General features: G+C 36.4%; 1 protein-coding gene across 1 annotated transcript; it reads left to right on the top strand.

Moving 5' to 3' along the window:
* Positions 1 to 26: 26 nt before the first annotated feature.
* On the top strand, positions 27 to 27,078 carry LOC137405077 (cyclic GMP-AMP synthase-like receptor 1). Its single transcript, XM_068091303.1, has 5 exons — positions 27 to 98; positions 8,057 to 8,281; positions 20,839 to 21,045; positions 26,481 to 26,622; positions 26,852 to 27,078. Exons 1-5 carry the CDS (start codon positions 27 to 29, stop codon positions 27,076 to 27,078), a joined length of 873 nt encoding a protein of 290 aa, XP_067947404.1.

The raw sequence follows: 27,078 nt of genomic DNA, 5'->3' as shown, positions 1-27,078 counted from the left end.
CTAGCAGAAAGTTGTTAAGGAACAAGATGATAGAGATGGAGCAGTACCTGTCACTTTGTGAGATATCTAATGACGAATTTGACAAACTCTTTGTAGAGGTACAAAGAATTATTTACTCAACAAATCTGTTGTATTTTGTGTAGCTTAATGGTTAGGTTAGCTACGTCTAGATCTGGAGGTCCTGAAATCAAATCCAGTGCTGTATGAATTTTTTATTGCTAAATTTCAATTGCTATAACTGGACACAGGACTTAACAAAAAGATAAAAAGACAAACAATGAGATTTATATATATATCGGTGCAATAATTATCAGCTAGTTTACCCCAATTGCTTCTGTACAATCCTATAGTGTAAGTATAATAACCATGTGACCAATAGATACAATACTCTAGCGTAAAGAAAATAATCATGTGACCAATAGATACAATACTCTAACATAAGTATAATAATCATGTGACCAATAGATACAATACTCTAGCATAAGTATAATAATCATGTGACCAATAGATACAATACTCTAGCGTAAGTATAATAATCATGTGACCAATAGATACAATACTCTAGCATAAGTATAATAATCATGTGACCAATAGATACAATACTCTAGCGTAAGTATAATAATCATGTGACCAATAGATACAATACTCTAGCATAAGTATAATAACCATGTGACCAATAGATACAATACTCTAGCATAAATATAATAATCGTGTGACCAATAGATACAATACTCTAGCGTAAGTATAATAATCATGTGACCAATAGATACAATACTCTAGCGTAAGTATAATAATCATGTGACCAATAGATACAATACTCTAGCATAAGTATAATAACCATGTGACCAATAGATACAATACTCTAGCATAAATATAATAATCGTGTGACCAATAGATACAATACTCTAGCATAAGTATAATAATCATGTGACCAATAGATACAATACTCTAGCATAAGTATAATAATCATGTGACCAATAGATACAATACTCTAGCATAAATATAATAATCGTGTGACCAATAGATACAATACTCTAGCATAAGTATAATAATCATGTGACCAATAGATACAATACTCTAGCGTAAGTATAATAATCATGTGACCAATAGATACAATACTCTAGCATAAGTATAATAACCATGTGACCAATAGATACAATACTCTAGCATAAATATAATAATCGTGTGACCAATAGATACAATACTCTAGCATAAGTATAATAATCATGTGACCAATAGATACAATACTCTAGCATAAGTATAATAATCATGTGACCAATAGATACAATACTCTAGCATAAATATAATAATCGTGTGACCAATAGATACAATACTCTAGCATAAGTGTAATAATCATGTGACCAATAGATACAATACTCTAGCATAAGTATAATAATCATGTGACCAATAGATACAATACTCTAGCATAAGTATAATAATCATGTGACTAATAGATACAATACTCTAACATAAGTATAATAATCATGTGACCAATAGATACAATACTCTAGCAAAAGTATAATAATCATATGACCAATAGATACAATACTCTAACATAAGTATAATAATCATGTGACCAATAGATACAATACTCTAGCATAAGTATAATAATCATGTGACCAATAGATACATTACTCTAGCAAAAGTATAATAATCATATGACCAAAAGATACAATACTCTAACATAAGTACAATAATCATGTGACCAATAGATACAATACTCTAGCATAAGTATAATAATCATGTGACCAATAGATACAATACTCTAGCATAAGTATAATAATCATGTGACCAATAGATACAATACTCTAGTATAAATATAATAATCATGTGATCAATAGATACAATACTCTAGCATAAGTATAATAATCATGTGACCAATAGATACAATACTCTAGTATAAGTATAATAATCATGTGACCAATAGATACAATACTCTAGCGTAAATATAATAATCATGTGACCAATAGGTACAATACTCTAGCATAAGTATAATAATCATGTGACCAATAGATACAATACTCTAGTATAAATATAATAATCATGTGACCAATAGATACAATACCCTAGCGTAAGTATAATAATCATGTGACCAATAGATACAATACTCTAGCATAAGTATAATTGTTATGTTTCTGCACAGAAGCAATCAAATAGAGTATTAAATTAGAGAAATGTGGTTTATTGCACACTCCAGAGACAACTGATTTGATAACAGAAAACCCAAGTATTTATATGTTTGGTCATAGAAAAGCTTTGTAAAAAGCTACAAGCATTATTAATAGCTACAGTACTATATAATATTAGCTTGTATAAAGCTTTAGCTAATAAGCATAATGTTTGTTGGCAAAGTACCAATAATACTTGGTACTTGCATGACACCTCCTCACTAAGCTAAAGGTTCTTTCTGGTTCTCTTAGACCTTCGGGGTTTGTCTCTGCTATACTCATCTCCATCAGGTAGACGAGGGTTGCGTGGTCTTCTTCTAGACGGAGGTTGCTCTGTTACAGTTGTAGGGGCTGGTAGTTGCAGTTTTGTCTCCTCTGTTATATCAGGTTTATCTCCAGGGTCTTGATCTTCTTCTGTTGAGTATCTTGGTCTGAGTTGTTCAACATGTCTTCTCCAAGTAGGTCCCTTTGGTACCACTTTGACATTGAGACTACGAGTTCCATATATCTTAGTAACAATGGCTGGAACCCATCTAGGTTGTCTGTTGCGTCTAGGTCCATGATACAAGGCATAGCATGGTGCTCCAAGATTGTAGCTGTGTATCTTGCTAACTGTCTTTTCTGCAGATCGGTTGACTTCTCTAGATTGATGAAACTGTGCTATGTGTGCGGGTGATGGCAATAGGGTGTCAATCTTGCATCTCATCTGTCTTCCATTCAGCAGCTGACTGGGAGAGTATCCTGTAGGAAGTGGTGTCCTTCTATAGTGCATCAGGAACTGTTGTAGTGCAGATTTAGGTGGGAGTGACGATTTCTTCATGGCTTGTTTGAAGGATTGTACTAGTCTTTCAGCTGCGCCATTTGTAGCTGGATGGTAGGGTGCTCCAGTGAGGTGAACAATGCTTCTCTCTTGACACCACTGCTGAAACTCTCCTGAGGTGAAGCTGGTAGCATTGTCAGTGACTATGGCGTGAGGGTATCCAAAGTGTGCGAATATCTCCTCTAAGATGTCTGTGGTAGCTCTGGTAGAAGTAGATGAAGTCCTGTGTATGCATGGATACTTTGAGTAGGCATCTATCATCACTAGCCATTGGCTGCCCATGAAGTTCACTGCATGATCTAAGTGAAGACGACTCCATGGCTTCTCAGGTAGCATCCAGGGATGTATAGGATACTTCTGTGGAAGCTTCTGGTGTTCCGCACAGGCAGTGCACTGTCGGCTTGTCTCCTCTATATCAGAGTCAATGCGAGGCCAATAGACAGCAGTTCGAGCTAGCTTCTTCATTCTTTCCATTCCAAAGTGTCCAAGGTGAAGGATCTTTAATACTTCCTGTTGTAACTTGACCGGAATGACTACTCTGTTGCCATATAGAAGACAACCTTCAGTGATAGAAAGTGAATCTGAGATCTTGTGGAAGAGTGACAGCTGAGTCTCCTTCATCTCTTTGTTACCAGGCCATCCTTCTGCTGTGTAGCGCATTACTGTGGCTAGTGTTGGGTCTTTCTTTGTCTCCTTTGCTAGAACATTGTAGTCTGTAGAGTTGAGCTGTTGTCCAATAGTGTGAATAGTGCATACTGTATCAACATCATCCTCATCTTCTCTTGCATCAAACTCTTTATCAGGTCCAACTGGCAGTCTTGAGAGGACATCTGCATTTTGATGATGCTGGGTAGATCTGTATTCTATGGTGTAGTCATACTGATTTAGTACCAGTGCCCATCTTGCTAGTCTGTTGGCTGCTAGAGCTGGAACTCCTTTGGTAGGTCCTAGAAGTGTGAGAAGAGGTCTGTGGTCAGTTACCAAGATAAACCGTCGACCATACAGGTACTGGTGATACTTCTTTAGAGCAAATATGATTGAGAGAGCTTCTTTTTGTATTTGTCCATATTTCCTCTGTGTGCTGGTCAGTGTTTTTGAAACATTGGCTATTGGTCTCTCACTTCCATCAGGATAACGATGAAATAGTACAGCTCCCAGTCCAGTTTCTGAAGCATCACATGAGATTCCAATGTCAAGATCTGGGTTGAAGTGTGCTAAGACACTATCAGTTGATAGCATATCTTTCAGTTTGTTGAAGCTCTTTTCTTGTTCAGTGCCCCACTTCCAGGTCTCTCCTTTGCGTGTCAGTTTATGCAATGGTCCTGTGAGTTGTGACAGATTGGGTATGAACTTGCTGTAGAATTGTGTAGCTCCTAAGAAAGATCTTAGCTGAGTTAAGTCTGTTGGGACTGGCATCTGTTGTACTGCATCTGCCTTCTTTCCTTTAGTGATTCCCTTTGAAGTGAGTTTGTGTCCCAGATACTCTACTGTCGGTTGAGCAAAACAGCACTTGTCTTTTCTACATCTGAGCCCTCTTTCTTCTAATCTTTGAAGAAGTCGACGTAAGTTTTGTAGATGGCTCTCTGCATTGGCTCCACTCACTAGTATATCATCTAGGTATACTGCTACTCCTGGGAGGTCTTGTGTCAGTTGCTCCATGATTTCTTGAAAATACCCTGGTGCTGAGCTTATGCCAAAGGGCAACCTCTTCTGTAGTAGTACTCCTCGGTGTGTTGATAGTGCTAGTCGTCGTTGACTTTCTGGTGCCAACAATATTTGATTGTAGGCATCTGCTAAATCAATCTTTGTGTAGCAATAGCCTCCACCTAGTTTTCTGATTAGATCTTCTGGTAGTGGGATAGGTTTCCTATGTGTTTCTAGCTGATTATTGATAGTCTTGGAGTAGTCTCCACATACTCTGATCTTCCCTGCAGCTTGACCTGTTGTAGATTTGCGTACAGGTACAACTGGTGTTCCATACTGGTTGAATTGAGTTGGTTCCCATATGCCTTTAGCTACACCTGCTTCGTATGCTTGGTTGAGCTCTTCTGTCAAGGCAATAGGAACTGGTCTGGGTCGGCAGAAGACTGGCTTTGTTGAAGGTTTGAAGTTTATCTCTAGTTCAAAGTTCTTGAGACATCCTAGCTCGTCTTTGAATATTTCTGGAAATTCTTTGCACATCTCCTTACACTTGATTTGTAACCTCCCATCTGGCTGGTTCTCTGTGATTGTTGATACAAGGTTCTGTTGTAGCTTGTCATCAATAGAGATGCCTAGTTGCTGTATAGCAGTTCTTCCTAGTAGGTTGAGATCTTGTACAGCACTAATCACAAATGGTAGTCTGACTTCTTTCTGTGCATCCAATTGGGCAGTTAGCTCACATCTGCCAAGCGTCTCTATGAGATGTCCTGAGGCTGATTTGTAGTTAACTGTAGTAGGTTTTAGGTTTGGCTTTCCTAGCTTCTCCCATATTGATTTACAGATGAAGTTGTCACAAGCTCCAGTGTCCAGTTCAAGTGTGAAGTTGTCTCCCTCCAGTTTGATGTTTTCAGCAAGTTTCACCATCTTGGTTGATGTGCATTCTATCATCTTTACTGGTTTTCCTGCTGCAGATGATTTCTTTTTCTTGCATGCTCTTTCTATGTGACCTTGTTTAGAACAAAAGTTGCAGGTGGCTGCTTTGAATCTGCAGTCATCCGCTGTATGGTTAGTTCGGTCACATCTGTAGCATAGCTTTCCTTCCTTCTGCTTGTCAGGTGTAGAGTTGTTTTTCTGGAGTGGTTTGTATCTTGATTTCTGTTGAGCAACCTTGTTGACTTTAGACGAGTTTCCATAAACTGTCTCTTTGGCAACTTTAGCTGCTTCTTCTGTTTCCTGTGCTACCTGTATAGCTTTGTTGAAGTTGAGTTCATTGTCCTTGACCTTGAAGAGAGATTTGAGAACTGCTTCATTGTTTACAGAGCAGATAAATCTTGTTCTGAGAGCCTCATCTAATGGATCTGTAATGTCTATGAAGGCACATGTAGTTGCATCTTGACGAATTCTGGCAGCTAACTCTTGAATAGTTTCTCCAGGTTTCCTCTGCATGTCACTCCAATACTTGTAACGCTCTCTAACAATGAAGCGCTTAGGGTCATACTGGTCTTTGAGAAATTCCAGTATTTCATCCATGTTGAGGTCGTTGATCTGCTTGGGTGTTGAAAGCTGAGCTGCCATATTACTAAGCTGCTTGTAGAGTGTAGGCTGTTGGTTGGTGAGAAAAGTGCCAGCAATCTTGTCTTGATGAATAGAATTTGCTGCAATGAAGGTGTTGAATCTGTCTATGTAATCTGTTAGTAGCTCTGCTGTTGGGTCAAAACCTGGGAAGGCTGGAACAGCGGTTGCAGCTGTTTCTTGTTTCCGTTGTAGGTTTTGTAGTAGTAGCTCCATCAGTTTCTTATTCTCCTCCATTCTTTCATCTTGCTGACGTCTGTATTCCTCTTGTTGCTGCTTGAACTCCTCATGCTGCTGTTGTCTATGCTCTTCTTGCTGACGTCTGTATTCCTCTTGCTGCTGTCTCTGGTCCTCCTGCTGCTTCTGCATTAGCTTGATCAGGTCTGCTACTTCTGCCATTGTAGTGGTGCAATTTTGAACCGTTACTTCTGTAATAAACTAGAACTCTTTGTATCGATTTTATCAATGATAAAATCTGAACAAAACTCTTTGTAACTGTTCAAAAGAGAAATCCTTGTCGCCAATTAGCTTCTGTTATGTTTCTGCACAGAAGCAATCAAATAGAGTATTAAATTAGAGAAATGTGGTTTATTGCACACTCCAGAGACAACTGATTTGATAACAGAAAACCCAAGTATTTATATGTTTGGTCATAGAAAAGCTTTGTAAAAAGCTACAAGCATTATTAATAGCTACAGTACTATATAATATTAGCTTGTATAAAGCTTTAGCTAATAAGCATAATGTTTGTTGGCAAAGTACCAATAATACTTGGTACTTGCATGACAATAATAATCATGTGACCAATAGATACAATACTCTAGCATAAGTATAATAATCATATGACCAATAGATACAATACTCTAGCATAAGTATAATAATCATGTGACCAATAGATACAATACTCTAGCATAAGTATAATAATCATGTGACCAATAGATACAATACTCTAACATAAGTATAATAATCATGTGACCAATAGATACAATACTCTAGCATAAGTATAATAATCATGTGACCAATAGATACAATACTCTAGCATAAGTATAATAATCCTGTGACTAATAGATACAATACTCTAGCATAAGTATAATAATCATGTGACCAATAGATACAATACTCTAGCATAAGTAAAATAATCATGTGACCAATAGATACAATACTCTAACATAAGTATAATAATCATGTGACCAATAGATACAATACTCTAACATAAGTATAATAATCATGTGACCAATAGATACAAGTGATAGTATTTGGTTTTAGGGGTAAAAACTGATTAAGTTGGAAGGTGTCACAGTTGCTACAAAATTTAAATAATTTTTCATTAATGTTTCTTTTATATAATATTTCTGTACTTTTTAACTAAATTAATGTTAAAATGTGAACAGACAACCAAGCTAATAATGCAGCTCATTAGCATTCACAATCAGATGTCTTTTTTATATCACTGATAATATAATGTGGGATTGTGATCCTCAGCCTGCTGTTTCTGAGCCAGTTTTTTAGAGCTCACGCTATGGCAGCTTGACATTTTTGTGTAAATGCAATAACTTTAATTAAACAGCAACAGGAAAAAAAAAAAGAATTTGAGTTTTAGATTGAGAGAATAGCTGATACCATATGTTGATACATAATTAGAGGAACCTACAAGTTGTTGGAATGATTACCTTGATTTCTAAGGCTACCAGATAAAGCTTCTGTTATCATGACATTTAAAGAAGCTCATCTATAAAATACTCTGTCTTTAAATATCTCATCAGTTATATCAATAAATTGTTCAATAATAAATGCAGCAGACAACTCCAAAACTTGTGATGCAAACCTTTGATTTTTAATTTTCTTTATCTCACAGACAGACTATGGGATTTGTGATTACAAAGTTGTTGGGAGTGCAGGCGATGGATTTGGGTTTTTTCCTTCTCAAGGCAGCAACACGCACCTCGGTGAAAACCGTTCTGTGCTGACGCAAGACATTGATTTGAACATCTTCATGAACAATTTAAAACCAACGAAGAATAACCTGATAGCTGTGCCTGGAGCTAAAGGTTTTACATGGATAAAAATTACGGAACAGGAGGTGAGAGCTACATCTCTCAAGGTCACAAGTGCTTGGTCTTCAAAAATTATTTATTTGTTTATTATGCCATTCTGATTGGCTTACTCTTCAGTTAGGATCATACACTCATATTTGTCTGTAGTTTTGTCATGTTCACCATCCCTGATTACTGTTCCACCTACTTGCCGATATGATGACAGTTGTCATCAGTCTGTCTAAACATGAAGATAGTACTAGAGAACTTGCCCTTCAAAACTGGCCTGTATCATTGACAGTAAACACTTAGTTTATTTTGTTTATTTAATTTTATTTTGTGTATTTTGGACAAGTTGAACCAATGTAAATATGTTATGTTAGCTCAGTGGTGTTGATTCTGTCTAGTAACAGATGAAATCTTTGATTTTACTAAAACAATCTTTAAAAGACACCCTGGCGAAGTAGAAAACATGATCATCAAAAACATAACAGACCACTTCAGCATTTAAGATTGTGATAAATCCTACAAAGAATCCAGACTCAACTTATATCACCGAATCACTGTAAATAGAACAACAGCACACAGTGTAAAGCTTAGCAATAAATGCAGCTGGCTAATTGTACATGAGCTAAACTACTTTTAGCATCTTAGAACACACATTTTTGAAATTCTCTCAAAAACCGTTTAAAACCAAATATTTTTGGTGATCTGGCGGAAGGCATAAAGCATGTCCATATGAAGTTTGGATAAAGTCAGGCAACACATGTAAAAGCACTTAGCGTTTACGCAGAGACACGCGCACACATACACACGAGCGCACACACACACACGCACACGCACGCAGTCTTGTAAAACGCATGCAATTGGGGACGCGATATTTTTACCATCACTTTGAGGACAATTTTCATCTGTCATTAAGAGCTTTAAAAAATAACATGTTGCAATATTTTTTGTTGGGTTTACGAATGCACTGATTTCGGGAGCTGTCACTTTATTCGTTTTTCAGTTATAGCCCGTGAGAATTTAACACTAACTTTGGGGACTTCACTTCACACACATGTATGAATTTTTTATCTAATAAACGGGGACTTTTGCATGGAGAAGATAACTCTGGCTAATTTTCGTTTTTTTCAACTATTTTGGAGTTGTCGGTATGTGATACTTTTCTCACACTTTCATAAATTTGCTTATAAAAGTTATCCATGACTTCATTTTTCCTAAAATATCAACTATATCAAAGCACGCACACTCGCAGGGACACACGTGCACGTACATCCGCAACCGCATCCACCCACATGTGCATGCACATGTGCATGCACACATATGCATACACACATAAACGCACACACACTTACATATGCACACACCCTCCGCAAACATGCACATAAGCACACACAGAGCACACATGCATACACACACAAACATGTACAAAACATACACATGCACACTCACATACATGCACACGCACACACACATGCATTTACACACACACACACGCACGCACGCACGCACACACACATGCGCACTTCACCCATGCATGCACACCCACCCCACACAATACACACATGCACAGAAAAATGCACACACTCCGCGCCTGCACACACACATTCAAACACTCATGCACCCACTTGCGCACACACACACAAGCACGCACAGATGCATGCCTACACAGATGTTCACACCCTCAAACATACACAAAGCCACACACATAAACATGCACATAAATGCACAAATACATTCACATGTATGCATGTGTATGCACACATGCATACACATACAAGTACAGTGCACCCTCAGAATATGATTACCCTGATATACGATTTTTTCACTTTACAAAATTGAACATGGGGATATTTTCACCTCACCATCCAAATTTTATTTCACCATACGACTTCAAGAAAATTTTTGCCTGAGTTCAAATTTGGCAGTTGGTGTGTGTGCTTTGTTATTTCGGCTTATTACATCTGACGAAATAACAAAGACGCCGTAATGCGGTTCGCCGAAAACATTTTCACAACACTTAGAAGAGACACGATGACCGACGTTTCTGAATTTTGGTGAAAAGTGCGTAAGCAAGAGCAAGTATTCATTTTTGGCGTATACTCCATTTTACTAAAGACCTTTATTTAACATACATACATAGCTACAAGTATCTATATTTAAGTCGTTAGCTATGGAATCTGAGACCGATACAAACAAAGACAAAGGAAAAATCATTTCTATGACAACAAAGTTGGAGGTCGTGAATGAATAGGAAGAAGGCACTCATATTGTTAATATTGCCAAGCAATATGGTCAAAATCAATTAGCAATTGCGATTATTGTTATTAAAAACAAAAAATTCGTTAAAGCAAAGCAAACACAAGGAAGAGCTTAAGACTGACGACTTGAAAAAATTTGAGGCCATACACGAGATCAGCATTCAAGTAGAGCAACCATTTAGTAGTAGCAAGGAAGTAGAAAACACAGAAAAACCTACATCTACAGAAAAAATTCCAAGGTTTAATTTACTGGTGTAGACTGGTACATAAAAACGATACTGTGCAATGTATGTATAAGGTGTATGAATATTTTATCTTCTTAGAGTGGCACGTTTTTCATGATTTATTCACGTCTTGTTTTATTTTATTTCATGTTTTACTTATTTTTTTTCATTTTGATTTTATGTTTCATTTTCATGTGTAATCATGTTTTTGCAGATGAACCTGTTTTTTACTATGTAAATACAAATCATTGTATGTATGTAACTCATACATAACTAGCTACTCAATATAGTTGTCGCACCCACATTACTTTCTAGAACTTTCTAAAGCCCTGCCTTTTAGGGTATAAATATGTACAAACTTCTTCATGTATGGTTACATTGGTTTTTATGCACATTTCATACAAGACTAACTACTGTACAACCTTCTTCGGATCACTTTACAAACGTTAGCTCGCTAGCAACTTTCTGCATTGCACCAGCATTTACAGTGCACCAGCAAGCATCATCCTCAATAAGTAATCAAGTAAGCTATCTTCTACATTGCTCCAAACAAATTAGCTCCATTTCTTAGAGCACTCTCTGCACCAGCAAGAAAGCTGTGTCTTCCTGGCCATCTCTGCTTTTCATGACCTTAAATCGTTTACATTTATCTTTCAAAACAGGTTGAGAAAATTGAACAGGATTAGACAACTTTTATTAGTCTGCCAAAAAATTCTATTTCATAACGCATTAAATTTATTTTTCAAGTGTACAGTAACATAATTAACATTGATGCACCTTTGGCTCCTCTTTGCTTTACTTGCTACATATACCAGCTCAATTTAAATTACTTCAAAGGTATGTACGTTCTGTATAGTAAATAATAGTTTTTTTGTTCGATGGCCATTAAAAGGTAGAGTGTGCGAGAGCCCGCTTTCAATAACTGCATTGCTCAGGTTTTCTTGTTGAATTAGGTTGAAAAGGTTTTAACCAGACACGCTAAATGTTAAACTGAAAATAGCAACATTGTATAATTACAATGGTTTCTATACCCCTACATACGATTTTTTCACCATACAATGCCAACCTTGGAACGGATCAACATCGTATCCCGACGGTAAACTACATTTGCAAAAACATAAATGCAGACACACACAGCACACCAACACTCGCACACATGCACAAACACATGCATGAACACACATGCACACATGCATACACACACACACGCACACACATACACACACACGCACACACACACGCACACACACGCACACACACACACGCCCACCCACACGTACACACGCACACCCGCACGCACACACACAAACACGCACAAACACACATACACACGCGCGCACACGTGCGTGCACATGCGTGCACATGCGCGTACTATGATACTTGTAATACTATGATACCTGTAATGCTATGATACCTGTAATACTATGATACCTGTAATGCTATGATGCCTGTTACAGTAATACTACGTTACTGGTAATGCTATGATACCTGCTTTGCTATGATACCTGTAATATTATGATACCTGTCATACTGTGATACCTGCAATGCTATGATACCTGTAATGCTATGATACCTGTGATGCTATGGTTACCTGTAATACTATGATACCTGTGATACTATGATACCTGTATTGCTATACTTGGCTAGAAATACTTAGTGAAGTGTTAAAATGTTAGTGCTATACCATCAATAGTTGACAGACCTGATCAAGAGCGTTTGGATTGACATCAACCTCCCCCCCTGGAGTCACCTTGCTAGCTTGTGTATTACCCTCTTTTTCAGTAGTCTCTTGCACTGTTTCGCTGTCATTAGTACTACTTGGAGTGCATTCTTTTGTGATCTCAGGCTAAAACAAATCTTCCGTTTTAAAATAGAACTGCTACAATTTTTATGTAATACTTTTCACTTTTTACCAGCACTTTAGAATACGGACAAAGACTTTTGTGAATCAACATCAAGGACCGTGTTAGTATCAAAGCAAGAAATATATCTGCTGCCATAATCAACTTAAAATATGGACAATGTGTGAGGAATGTTATGGTTAAAATTATTTATACAAAATCACAACGCATTTCCCAACAAGTTATTTTCACTTTAATACAGAATGAAAAGTAGTTTCTAAAAGTAAAAAATAAAGTTCTCTAACAGAGATCTTCTCTACACAAGCCATTTTAGTTCACAAAGTTTATCTAATAAAATTGAGTGAGTAAGAGTCTGAAGGTTTATAACCTTAGACATCTCATTAAAATACAAACAGCAAAAGTAGAGTATGAAATTAAAATATTTAGTTGTTATCAAGAGTATGTTACAAAATCTTTAGCCTCAACACAACTAAAATGAATATTTTTTGCTAACATATTTATAAATAACTTTTACATGACATAGTCACCCATGGTATCATCAAACATGGACACGCATGCCTCAGACTTAGCATATTGCGTATTTTTGATATACCGTTGTTAATCTTATAAAATACAGTTCATTCACTAAGTAAAGAGTGCTAACAAGAGCATCAATTAAAAAAATTCTTTATTTTCACATTGCAAAACTCGCATTCACTGTGGGCGGCGAATAAACTCTGAAATAAAATATTTACAGTCAATGTACGCATTTTCCCTATCAATTGCTCAGCTAAAATTATTCGCTCATACTGCTTTAAGAAAAGTATTTCTAGAGCTGAAATTTACCATCTGCTATGTCTACTTTGCAATAAAAGTCACTTCTGCAGTTGTGACAGTTTTAGCCACTAGAATTTTAAACTCAGCAAGTTTCACACTTTGTTAAAAAACCTCAACATTTTTTTCCCTGAAACATTTCTCAAGCGCTACATGGCGCTGAAAAGTCTATAAAATAATTGTCTTCCCAGTTTGACGAGGAAATCAAAAGCTCTATTTGCTTTAAGGAAAATCAATTCTGACGCTATGGAACAACCAAAAAATCAAACAAAAACATTGGTGTTGTATGCAGACTGGTGGTAAATTTTGTTTGTGTTAAACTGCTTTGAAGAAAAAAGCCAACAATTTCTGGCCACAGTAATTTTGCAGAACACCACTACTTATATAACGGTTTTATCAAAAGATAAATGCTTCTTTGTTTCATAAAATTTGGTAACTGCTATGCAGAAAGCTGTTTAGTTAGTGGTGTGACTGTTTCATGATAATTCTACTAACTACAAGTGCATCTATTATTTCACCTTTTGATGTGAGTAACAAGACTAGTGACAGTATTATCTGACATAATACTCATGTGCTGGATGATAACATACATAAAAAATTGACTTTATAAAGATTACCTGCATTCTAAATTGTCAGACAAGGTAGCAATTACAACAGTATAGAAACTGTAGATATATCGATGTAAATATAAATATACTGGAATAAAAGATTTTCAATATAAAATTACAGTTGCTGCCTCAGTTCACAGGTAGCAACATTGTCGTTCGATAACTCATAAAACTACAACAAAAGCAGCGATAAAATAAGGAGAACTTTACACACCGGCATCAGAATTTATAGCACAAGATGGAATGCATTAACTTTTTATGATTTTAAACACGTGTAAAAAATTATAAAAGATTTATTCGTTAAAGATGAACTTGCACAATATTTTTTGGTAAATTTTATCTGATTTTATCTGTATTTTTCTATCATTTGCGGTTGTTTTTGATGTTCGAGGGGATCTGATTGCTAAGACGTTTCAAGATTAAAATCAATAAAAATTGATTGCAGTTAAACTGCCCAGATCAAAGAAACGTGCGACTATGACATTTAAGTTGCAAAGAGACAGACAGGATAAAGACACGGAACGCTTCAACTTAAATGCAATAGCCGAAATCAAAAAATTGCAGCTAGAGACATCATTTTGCATGTATTGTTGTTTTGAGTGTTATAATTGCAATCAAGTTCTATTGATGTTATTTTTAGGACATCCTGGCAATCAGATCACCTTAAACATCAAAAACAACCGCAAATGATAAAAATATCATTGGTTTTTGATAAAATCTACAATAATTTTGTGTTAGCTTATTTATAAATAGGTATTAGTGTACTCTGGAAAGGGATATTTAAAAATGGCCATGAAATCAAAGGCACCTCAGAAACTGATTGCAGACATTAGACTGGCAACAGATCGACAAGTTAGAAAAGGATATCGTATAAGAATTTAATACTCTGATGAATAGAATCACGAAAGTTTGATTTTTATACAGACCTGGAATCCTCTTTCACTTGCAATTCTGAAAAACTCATAACACTACAATACTTCTTCTGCTACAATACTTGTATTGCTTCAATACTTGTAACCCTGCAATATTTGTAATATTACAATACTTGTAATATTTCAATACTTGTAATGCTATAATATTTGTAACACTACAATACTTGTAACCCTGCAATACTTATAATGCTACCATATTTGTGACACTACAATACTTATAATTGTACAATAATTATAATGCTGCAATACTTATAATGGTGCAATACTTGCAGAGCTACAATACTTGCAGCGCTACAATACTTATAATGCTACAACACTTGTAATATGACCAAGCTTATAATGCTTTAATGCTGCAGTAATTGTAATAATACAACATTTGAAAAGCTACAATATTTGTAGTGCTATGATACATGTAATGCTAGATTCATCTGAAAATACGTAGTGAAGTGTTAGAGTACTATACCATCAATAATTGGCTCACCTGATGAGAAGTAGCTGGAGTACCATCAGCCTCTATTTCTGGAATCACCTTGTTAAATTTTGCATTTTTCTCCTCTTCTGTAGTCTTGAGCACTGCTTCTGTGTTGTCAGTCTCCATAGATGGGTAATCTTCAGGAAGTTCAAGCTAAAACAATACTTAGGTTTTGGAATAAAACTGCTACCACTTTTATGTGGCACTTTTTACCAGTGCTTTAGAATGTATATAAAAAGTGGTTTTGTGTGACGACCTCTGTGACTGTCACAGACAAAACATGAGAGCATACCTTATGCTACTAGAAATTCCACTGTCATACAGCCTACGACCAAAGTGATATTGGAAAAAAGAAAGGGTACTGATGGTTGAGAAATGCAATATTAGCAGTCAAATAGGATAACTGCAATGGTAGCTGTAATGTACTGGGTGTGGGTGTTATTATATACAACAAATAGCAATAATGAAAGGAAAAGATTATATGTTTATATCTCTCCTCCTGCAAAAAAAGAAATGCAATATCGGCCAATATTAGAAGTAAAATGCACTGATATAGATTTTTAGAAAATCTGTACTACGTAGCCATTGTTCTGTAGTCATCCAAACCTATAATTAATTATTGTAATAATCTCATTAGAACCGTTAGAAAAAGATATCATCGTCTTTCCTTTTACTTACACTGCGTTAGATTTTTAGAAAATCTGTACTCCGTAGTTATTGTTCTGTAGTCATCCAAACTTATAATTAATTATTGTAATAATCTCATGAGAACTGTTAAAAAATATCATCGTCATTTCCTTTACTTATACTTTGTTGGACATCAGTTAGAATACGAAAGTACTCAAATGTGTCGGCAAATGAAATTGAAAATGAAAAAATTGAAATCGGCAAAATGAAACGATTTCTGTACTCCTATGTTAATTGCCGAAACTTTCGGCAATTCGACAATGCTATAGACTGGTGAAAAGTGCACGTTTTTTTTTCGTGAAATGCACAAGACTTTATCGTTCTATTTTCTGTCCCTCGGCGTTTCAATTTCCGGTCTTAACTTTTATTAAACCAAGCTTTTCAAGCATTTTGTGATGATTTTCGTCCTAATAAATCTGTTTATTTATGTATAATCCGATCAGATGGGTTAGTTTTAGGAATTTGTGGTAACCATTCAAAGGCTTGGTAACATACTTAAATAGGTTTATATGCGTTTTGTATCATTATTATACTTAAACGACTTTACTGAAAAATAGTTAAATTTGTTGATAGGATTTCGTTGCAAGGGTTTGGTGACGGCCGTTAACGGATAATTTTTCGGGAGTTGTGTGCACATGTACATTTATCATAAATCTCCCAGTCAATCGCTTCACTCTTGTTTGGTCGTGGGATAATCAATATCAGATATGATCAATGTGTGAGGAATTTTATGATTACAACTATTTATGTAAAATACCTGAGCAAGTCATAGCAAGTTATTCTCACTTTGACAGTGATCTTCCCTACACAAGCCATTACAGTTCAAAAAGTTTATCTGATAAGATTGAGTGAGTTTGAGTCTGAAGGTTTATATCCATAGTCAACTCATAATATTACAAACAGCAAAAGTAAAGTATGAAATTAAAATATTTAGTTATCATCAAATGAGGATAAAAAAACTTAAGCTTTAACATAACAGAAATAAATCTTTTTTGTGGTAATTTATCTATAAGTTTTACATGACAGTCAGTCATTCATGCTATAATATACACATGCGCGCACACACACACACACGCGCGCGCGCACACACACATGCACACACACACACACACACACGCGCGCGCGCACACACACACGCACACACACTAAAAAAGCGGGATTTATTAGTAGATATCATTGAAGAGATTTATCACAGCCTCAAAAATATTAAGAGCCAAGCTGATGTTTACGACTCACGTACTATTATTTCAAAGTTAGAAGTTGTCACCACATTGAATTTGTTTTAAAATGGATCTTGGTTCATTGCGGTTTTTTGAATAGTCATTTGGGTTATAGTTTTTAAACACATCAACTTTTTGTACAAGTTTAACTAAATTAATAATCAAGTACTCATGTCCTACTCTGACTCATTTGTATTGTTTAACACGTTATAATTGTTTCTATTATCATGCAAAGAAGTGTACTATTATATTAATAGTTAACTTACTCTATTTTATATCATACTGTTTTATGTCGTACTACTTTATATCGTACTATTTTATATCGTACTCTTTTATATCGTACTATTTTATATCGTACTATTTTATATCGTACTATTTTATGTCGTACTATTTTATATCGTACTATTTTATCTCGTACTATTTTATATCGTCCTATTTTATATCGTACTCTTTTATATCGTACTATTTTATATCGTACTATTTTATATCGTCCTATTTTATATCGTACTAGTTTATATCGTACTATTTTATATCGTACTATTTTATATCGTACTATTTTATATCGTACTATTTTATATCGTCTTATTTTATATCGCACTCTTTTATATCGTACTATTTTATATCGTACTATTTTATATCGTAATATTTTATATCGTCCTATTTTATATCGTCCTATTTTATATCGTACTCTTTTATATCGTACTATTTTATATCGTACTATTTTATATCGTACTCTTTTATATCGTACTATTTTATATTGTACTATTTTATGTCGTACTATTTTATGTCGTACTATTTTATATCATACTATTTTATATCGTACTATTTTATATCGTACTATTTTATATCGTACTATTTTATGTCGTACTATTTTATATCGTACTATTTTATCTCGTACTATTTTATATCGTCCTATTTTATATCGTACTCTTTTATATCGTACTATTTTATATCGTACTATTTTATATCGTCCTATTTTATATCGTACTAGTTTATATCGTACTATTTTATATCGTACTATTTTATATCGTACTATTTTATATCGTACTATTTTATATCGTACTCTTTTATATCGTACTATTTTATATCGTACTATTTTATGTCGTACTATTTTATGTCGTACTATTTTATATCGTACTATTTTATATCGTACTATTTTATATCGTACTATTTTATATCGTACTATTTTATGTCGTACTATTTTATATCGTACTATTTTATCTCGTACTATTTTATATCGTCCTATTTTATATCGTACTCTTTTATATCGTACTATTTTATATCGTACTATTTTATATCGTCCTATTTTATATCGTACTAGTTTATATCGTACTATTTTATATCGTACTATTTTATATCGTACTATTTTATATCGTACTATTTTATATCGTCTTATTTTATATCGCACTCTTTTATATCGTACTATTTTATATCGTACTATTTTATATCGTAATATTTTATATCGTCCTATTTTATATCGTCCTATTTTATATCGTACTCTTTTATATCGTACTATTTTATATCGTACTATTTTATATCGTACTCTTTTATATCGTACTATTTTATATTGTACTATTTTATGTCGTACTATTTTATGTCGTACTATTTTATATCGTACTATTTTATATCGTACTATTTTATATCGTACTATTTTATATCGTCCTATTTTATATCATACTAGTTTATATCGTACCATTTTAAATCGTACTCTTTTATATCGTACTATTTTATATCGTACTATTTTATATCGTACTATTTTATATCGTACTATTTTATATCGCCCTATTTTATATCGCACTCTTTTATATCGTACTATTTTATATCGTACTATTTTATATCGTAACATTTTATATCGTCCTATTTTATACCGTCCTATTTTATATCATACTCTTTTATATCGTACTATTTTATATCGTACTATTTTATATCGTACTCTTTTATATCGTACTATTTTATATCATACTATTTCATGTCGTACTATTTTATGTCGTACTATTTTATATCGTACTATTTTATATCGTACTATTTTATATCGTACTATTTTATATCGTGCTATTTTATATCGTACTATTTTATATCGTACTAATACTCACCAACATTCACTCTTAAAAATACCAATGTGCACATCATGAAAACAAACCTTATCATCATGTTGTATATACAATACAAGGTGAATGCCCAGCATTGCCCGAGTAATAAAAAAGTCTTCGAGCAGAAAATGTATTTTTATTTAACATATACAGCATTTTCTATTTTAACTTTTAAGCTTCATATCATGAGAAAAGTGTTTTGTGTGCAGTTCAAGAAAATTAAGAGAAAAAATTAAACAAATGTACAAGTTTTCAAACTTTTTTAGACAACTGTAACTTTTAAATTTCATATAATGAAAGAATTGTTTTGGTGAAATTAACTGGAGGAAAAATAAAACCATAAAGGTGTTTAAATGTTTATGTAAAATCATTAGCAAGTAATGGCTAAATGCAGTCTGTTTTGCTATGATTACAATGAAAAATTATTTGGTATACAATTATATGATTCTAGTTTGTTTCAGTGTTGGCACCATGAGGCGAAAATACCGTATAGATGTATAGAGTGGTATAGAAACCCATAGTAATTATCTTAATCACCTTCTGGTAAAAATCATCAAAATCATCAACATTAAAAATAGTAACAAAACAATATAACAATAGTAACTATAGTTACCTACAATAACTTTAGTGCACTTTGTGGTTATGATCCGCAAGATAATATAACATTACAATGTACTATGTGCAGTATGTACTGTGAAAAGTTTTTACCTTCGAGACAGACGTATAACATAAATGCTGAATCTAACTTTAATGATTTTAGCTTACTAAACATATACTTGAAGAAAGTTTTTGTATGTATTTTAGTAAAATTCAAACTTTCAACTAAAATTTGATCACTTATTCGTTTGTGAATTCTTTTTTACCATAATGGATAAGGCTGAACTGATATGGCGAACAATGTATATCTCTTTATAATGTATATAACCAGTACAAAAATCGCCAAATTTTAATTTAGAGAGAAGATTTTGTTGATATTTTATGGTGGAAAACAAATTTGACCTATTGTGGCGAGGATGAAAGAGCACCATGTTTTATAGAGTTGCGCAAAAAATATTTTATAACAGGGGCATCGTAACCCGTAGGCGCAAGATACCAATTAATAAGTCATATAATGTGTGAAATGGGGAAAAGGTTATACAGTATATAGTAAGAGCTATGGAATCGTAAAAAAACGCTTCGTCGACTTGTGGTTAGATGATTGATTTATAAACTTGTGGTTGCAATCTTTGTGAGTTCAAATCCAGTATGATGCGAGCTTTCCATTCCAAGATTTTAATAGCTATAGCTGGACAAACCAAATCACAGAATCACAAAATAACAGATGACACACAAACACTGAGATTTATTTATATATAAGAATGTTGTCGCACTCACTCAGGTATAGGCTATAAAACTCTACTAAACAAAGTGTTCTGAATTATATTTTGTTTAGAAAAAAGAGCTCAAGGATCCTGTGCTGCTAGCGAGTCTGACTCCAGCTTCAGACAACAGTGGCTATTTCCTGTCAGCTGCAAGGATATCAAGAGAAGCAACCAAATACTTCCCTAAAGACAACGGACAAACGCAAGTCATCGAACACTTTCCAGCTCTGACAGTTGTAACTGAAGCTTTAGGACCCAATGGAAATCAGATATATGAGGTGAGAATTGTGATGTTAGCAGCTTGCTTTAGATTTTGAGTAATGAGAGTCCATGTTGATGGTTTTGACACTCAACTGGTAGTTATTAAGGGAATGACTAGAGTCTCAATTCCTTTTCAATGCTGATGGTTAAAATGATCATGAGAACTTGCCTTGTCTATAACATGTGTTCACATGAAAAAAGAAAGAGAGATAACCAAGAAAGGATAAAAGTATAGATTGAAATTCTAACAATATTATAGAAAGAATAAAATACTGTTTACCTGATGCAAACTGAGACTTCCTGTAATTTGTGAAACCACATTTTTCAACACTTGAATGTATTTCTACTCTATATGTACAAAATAAAAAAGGTTCTAAACTTGGTATCCATAAGATGAGGATACTTAAAGGACCGGCTGGCCTATAAAGAAGAGGGCGGAGCTTCGCTAGTACATAAGGGGGCATGATCATAGAGTTATTTCCCCCTAGAGTGATAACTACACGAGCGTTTCCGGTGCCAACAAGGAGCGTTTAGGCCGCGCCTCTTTTTTGTGCTCATCAGTCGTAGTGATTGACTAGATCAATAACATCAGCCATGAGAAGGGTTAAACAAGGATCATGAATTCCAGTTGAGATAGTAATTAATGCTCATATTAAAGAAATGATGATTATAGTTTATTACTCTAATATATGATTATTATTTAAAGCAATTCAATACCTACCAGGGATTGCTAAACAGGTAGCAGTGGTGGAATCTCTCAAATCCTAACTCTACACAAGCTAGTGAAGCCCTGCATTAAATTCCAACAACTGCCTTGAAAGTGGCAGTAGGGGAGAAACCAAAAGAGACGGAGTAACTCGAGATGAGACAACATGCAGACCAGTGGAGGCTGAGCTGCTTTAAAAGTAGCAGCCTGCCTCTAAATCTCAAAGAGAAGGACACTAGCATGGCCACCCGGCATACTCAACGCAGAGAGGAATATGGACCGTCTGGCCGACATGTTGGCAGAGCTGATATTGGTGCCTCGAACCCCAGTTCTGGCCCAACAGTTGTAAGCGCCTAAACACACAGATACCGAGTATGTGGAATTCCTCATAAGTTGCTTTCAAGAGATAGCCAAAGCCTACCGGTAGATACTATTTGTTGCTATATATGCTATACTGTTGCATCTGAAGGAGGCACTGAAGGAAGTGACTGAAAATAACAGTCAGGCCAATCGAGTCAAAGTAGTCTTTGATGCGCTCAAGGCTTGGTTCAATCTATCTCACAGCCAGGCTTATGCAGAACTGAGTACCCTATGAAGAACCACACAGGTCACCTTCTAAGAGCAGGTCATTTTAATGGAACAATTGGTCCAAGTAGCCTATGTCGATCTGCCTGACCTCCACTGGGCCAACATGGCAAAAGAAATGTTTTGCAGTACACTGAACAACCCCTATTTGCAATGACACCTACTGGTTGTACCTGCCACTACATCGACGTCAAGGTTTGGGCTGGCATGAAGTTTCTCAAGACTAAATTTAGAAAACAACAACAATTAGCCATTAGGTTCATGGGGAAGAAACCAACTAGATAGACAATGATGATACAGAACTGCTCTGCTAGCCAACTCGCGCTTTTGGTGCAACAGCTAACCGAGCAGATCCATTATCAGCAGAGCAAGCAGTACAGCTCTGTGGAGGCAACCTCAAGAAAATCCCTCCTATGGTGAGCTGCGGAGAACAGGGGCACGTCCAACAAGACTGCCTAAACAAGAAATGCCTAAACTGGAGAAACTACCAAGTGCTGCAACAGAAGTGCCGACTACAGTTTGAATTGAAGCCCTCGCCATTTACAACCCTGGCAAAAGGCGTACCATCTAATTGGGTGGGCTTACGAAACCAGAATAAATTCCGGAGCAAAGAACTTCTTGAAGCAAGGGTGAGGCTGCATGAAAAAAACCTTTGTAACCACCCGCAACTACTATGAGGCTCTGGAGAGATTGGAGTCCAGGTTCCTGAACACTATCCTGGCTGAGGAAAAAAGGAGCAGCAGAAGCCAGAACAAACCACCCCAGGTGGGACTGGATGGGGAGGGCCAGACCAACAAAGAACAGAGTGAACAGAGCCAGTGGATGGCCGAGAGCTTGCCTTCTAAGCTGCAGGGCAAACCTCACTCGTCTCTGCCTCCAAATCACATGAACACACCAAAGACTTACCCTGAAAGCAACAAGCTCAAGAATTACCTATTTGGACTGAACGGCTCTTTGAGGCAACAGTGGTGGAGAATCGATCAGGGCACAGGCTTTGAATTGCCCCATTCAACAGGCTTCTTTTTCCCAAAGAAACTAGAGGGGTAATTCATCTAGTTTCAGTTCAACACCGGGCCTACCACAAACTTGATGAGTAAGCAAGTGTTCGACTAACTCCCCAGACTGCGCAGGATTAGATAAAGGAGAAAAATAGTCGCAGCCTGTTGGCAGATGGGACTTGGCTACTGTTTTACAAAATCATCCGGCAGCCAATACAGTTCTGGGGCATAAAGACTAAAAAACTAAAAATGTCTCTATGGTGAGCCACATCAATGTGGATTCTATTTTGAGAATGAAATTCCTGGTGGCTCAGTGTACTGTAGAGTTTTAGCAGCTTGTAGTTTTTGTGAACAGAAGACTATTGACGGGCAGGGATAAACACGGGTGGCTGCTAAGCAAGGTTCGGATGGCGAGAGACACGGTGGTACCAGTCTAGACTGAAATGGCCATTTCATGCTAGTCACCACCTAGTACTACTAACCGCTAAGAGTAATGGAATGCTGTATGGAGGGTCTCTTCTTGGATACTAGCTTGAACTTCCTGGGGCGAAGGAACGTGTAGTTACATGGCGCTTCAACCTCACCGATCAGCTTCTAATGCTCCAAGCTAGCACCACGGTTGGCACCTACACTGGAGTAGAGGACCACCAGGTCCACCAATCGCCCCTTTTTTGCCTGAGCCAAACAGTCCAGGATGTGAAAGCACAGGAGACAGGGTTACCAACCCACCTGATAGATCTGACATGGTATCAGGCCATGTTTAGCATGGGAGAGGAAGATGTGGGATGAACTTCCAAAGTAGAATACTCCATTCTATTGAAGAAAAGAACTTAGCCTCTACGTCAAAGCCCCTTCTGTCTGGAGCTCCCCTGTGGTGTTGGTCTAAAAAACATCAGGAAGTGGAGATTCCGTGTGGACTACCGGCGGCTTAATGCAGTCACCGAACAGGACACCTATCTCCTTCCTTGGATCGATGACTGCCTCAAACGCCTACCTAGCAGCTAGTTCCTCAGTATATCGATTCTGGTCAGTTACTACTGGCAAGCACTCTTGGATGCAGCTGCACAGGAGAAGTTAGTGTTTGCAACCTTTCTGGCCTATAGAAGTGTAAGGTCCTATTCTTTGGGCTAACCTCAGCGCTGGCCAACTTCCAGAAGCCGATAGAGTAGTACTGCATGTATTCCATTAGCAAATGCTGTTGCTCTACTTGGACAACATCGTAGTAATTGCATCAGACTGACACCTACCAGTACAGACTAGAAGTGATCCAGGGCTGAAGGGAGCGGCCTCAAGCCAGCTAACTGCGAGATGCTTCATCCACAAGTCTGCTACTTTTGCTAAGTAGCAAGTGAAGAAAGAGTGGCTACTGACTCTAAGAAAACACGGGCGATCCAAGAGTGGCCCATCTCCAGGGGCTCATAAAGCTGCAGTCATCTGCAAGCCATACATATTGGAGATGGAAGCTCGCAGATATGGGGTGAGGGCAGTATGGTCCCACATACAAAACCTAACTTTCTAACTTCAGCAAGGCTCTGGCTTCTGTGAAGAGGAACTTCTGTGTCACTCAAAGGGGGTTGCTGGCAGTGGTCATGGCTGTTAAGCACTTCTGACCCTACTTATATAGCTTGCAGTTCCTACTCTGAACCAACCATGGTTTACTCCGTTAGTGGTGCAGGATGAAAGAGCCATCCAATCAAATAGTCCGATGGTTGGAGATCTTGGTATAGTTCAGCTACATCCTAAAGCACTGGACTAGGCTATGCCATTGCTACCTGTAAAAAATGCCGGCGTTGTGAGCTTATTGAGTTGAGAGATGGCAGACCCACCAAGGAAGAATTAGCCAAAGAAGACCAGTCCTTACCATGCAAACTCCAGAGAGAAGCCTGGAAGCCATGTCAGAGGTCACTAGGAACCTGCGAGAGACAACTGGCCATTTGGGTCAATTCACTACCTTCAAGTGACAGCTCAGCGGGGTCGCAGACCACCCGGTCATAGAGTGGTCTCGATTGACCCAAGGCCGATCAAGGCCACTCTGAAGCCCTGCAAGGTGGTTTGGGTAAAGACTAGTTCCTTATACCATTGATAAGGAACTAGCCCAGCTGCAGGCAATTTGCAGAGGACTAGTGGCCACCAAGTAGGGCACTCTCAGGAAACAAAGAGCTAAATAGGGAACAGCTAGAGCTAGAGAGACACGAGCTCCCGAAACTACACAAAATCCAACAATTCCTTAGAATACAGCTAGACAGAGTATTAGGAGCTGCGACTTTGCCTCACGGTTGGCCCGGATGTTGCGCCGTCTGCCTAGCAATTGTCTGAGAAACTGCCGTGTGGCAAACAAATGCCTTGACCGACTCTGGGATGAGAAGGACGACCAGTCGCTTTCATTTGCTGTGGTACTGGCCAGGTCTGAAAGTGACCACGAGGAGACTGATTTGGAGTTGTGAGATGTGCAAAGCTGCAAAACATGGTGGGACTAAGACAACCGCAGGAAGGTTGAGACTGTAAATATATACTTTATACTCAAACAAAGCAGCTGGTTCTAAGTGGAGCAGTACAAGGTTACGGCAAATTCTTAACATTAGTAAATCATCATAGGTAACAGGAATGCTAAAACTTTTGCTAAAAATATACTTATGATGTGTTAAAAAAGAAATTCAAAGCATAAGATTTTTAAAATATATATTCTAAAACTTATATGATTAAATGCTGCGTGAAAAGGCTATAGATTTCTTTTAACACAGCCTTTGTATCACTTAATCTTGCTTTATCTTTGTTTACTAAACATAATACAGGTATGTAGGTATGACGAGTGGTAGTAACAAACTCTGTTATGCAAAGAGTTGTCAGCTCTTCCCCTAATAATCATCACAATCGAAGAGAAGACAAGTCAAAACACCATTCGCTTTTCTTGTTACTAGTGATAGTCAACTGTTTGTGATATATCCACAGTATGGCTAATGACCACGTATTACAATTTGCTAAAAATAACTTGGCAAGCATTTAATGAACAAATCATGAAATTGCCTATGGTAGGTGGAGTATGCATTTATAAACTTTTATAAGTTCCTTACTGTAGGTAGAATACAAATTGACAATCTAAAACAGTTTTCTCTCTTGTAGGTAGCTTATGAATTAATACTATATTATAATTTCCTTGTTGTAGGTAGACTATGCATTTGCACTAAGATATCAGAAGTGGCCTGTTGCTGCAGCTGAATGGATCACTAGACGTAGATATGGTATTGATAAAAGAACGGTTGAGCTCATTGCTAGCAGAGGCTGCTACCTAGTACACAAGCAATGTGGTTAGTACTTTATCATACTAAGCTGTTCAGAAATCTATTTGATCTCAATTTTGTTGCGATCATTATACTTATACTTATGCTTTATATATTATAGATTTGTCAAACTTATATAAGTATAGAAATCCTCAATAGTCTACTACCTTTACTAAACAGTCCATGTCAACTTCAAAAAAAACAAATGACTCCTATTTGTGAGTTCTGCAATTGCCATGGGGACGTGTTTGTTCAGGTCATGAGACTGTGCAGCATGAACATGATTTTGACTGGAGATACACGTTTGCATCAGCTGAAGCAGACCTCTTCCACTACCATCGTGATAAGCTAGCTCTGAAGCTCTCCTTTGTTATACTCAAGTTTCTCATAAAGATGTCTATGAAGAGACCAGGAGTGTTGGAAGGATTGATCACGGTATGGTACCTCAAGTATTATCTACCTGTTACCTATAAACAGTCCTAG

Source organism: Watersipora subatra, chromosome 9 (assembly GCF_963576615.1).
Source record: "Watersipora subatra chromosome 9, tzWatSuba1.1, whole genome shotgun sequence".
In the NCBI taxonomy this organism is placed as follows: domain Eukaryota; kingdom Metazoa; phylum Bryozoa; class Gymnolaemata; order Cheilostomatida; family Watersiporidae; genus Watersipora; species Watersipora subatra.
Note: the sequence above shows the minus strand (reverse complement) of the source record. Positions and strands in the feature narration are given on the sequence as shown.

Excerpts from the sequence above, each read along its gene's own strand:
- LOC137405077 (XM_068091303.1), top strand. The coding sequence starts at position 27 with ATGATAGAGATGGAGCAGTACCTGTCACTTTGTGAGATATCTAATGAC. Across the intron at positions 8,282-20,838 it reads TAAAAATTACGGAACAGGAG|AAAAAAGAGCTCAAGGATCC; the intron begins GTGAGAGCTACA and ends TATTTTGTTTAG. Across the intron at positions 26,623-26,851 it reads CCTAGTACACAAGCAATGTG|GTCATGAGACTGTGCAGCAT; the intron begins GTTAGTACTTTA and ends GTGTTTGTTCAG.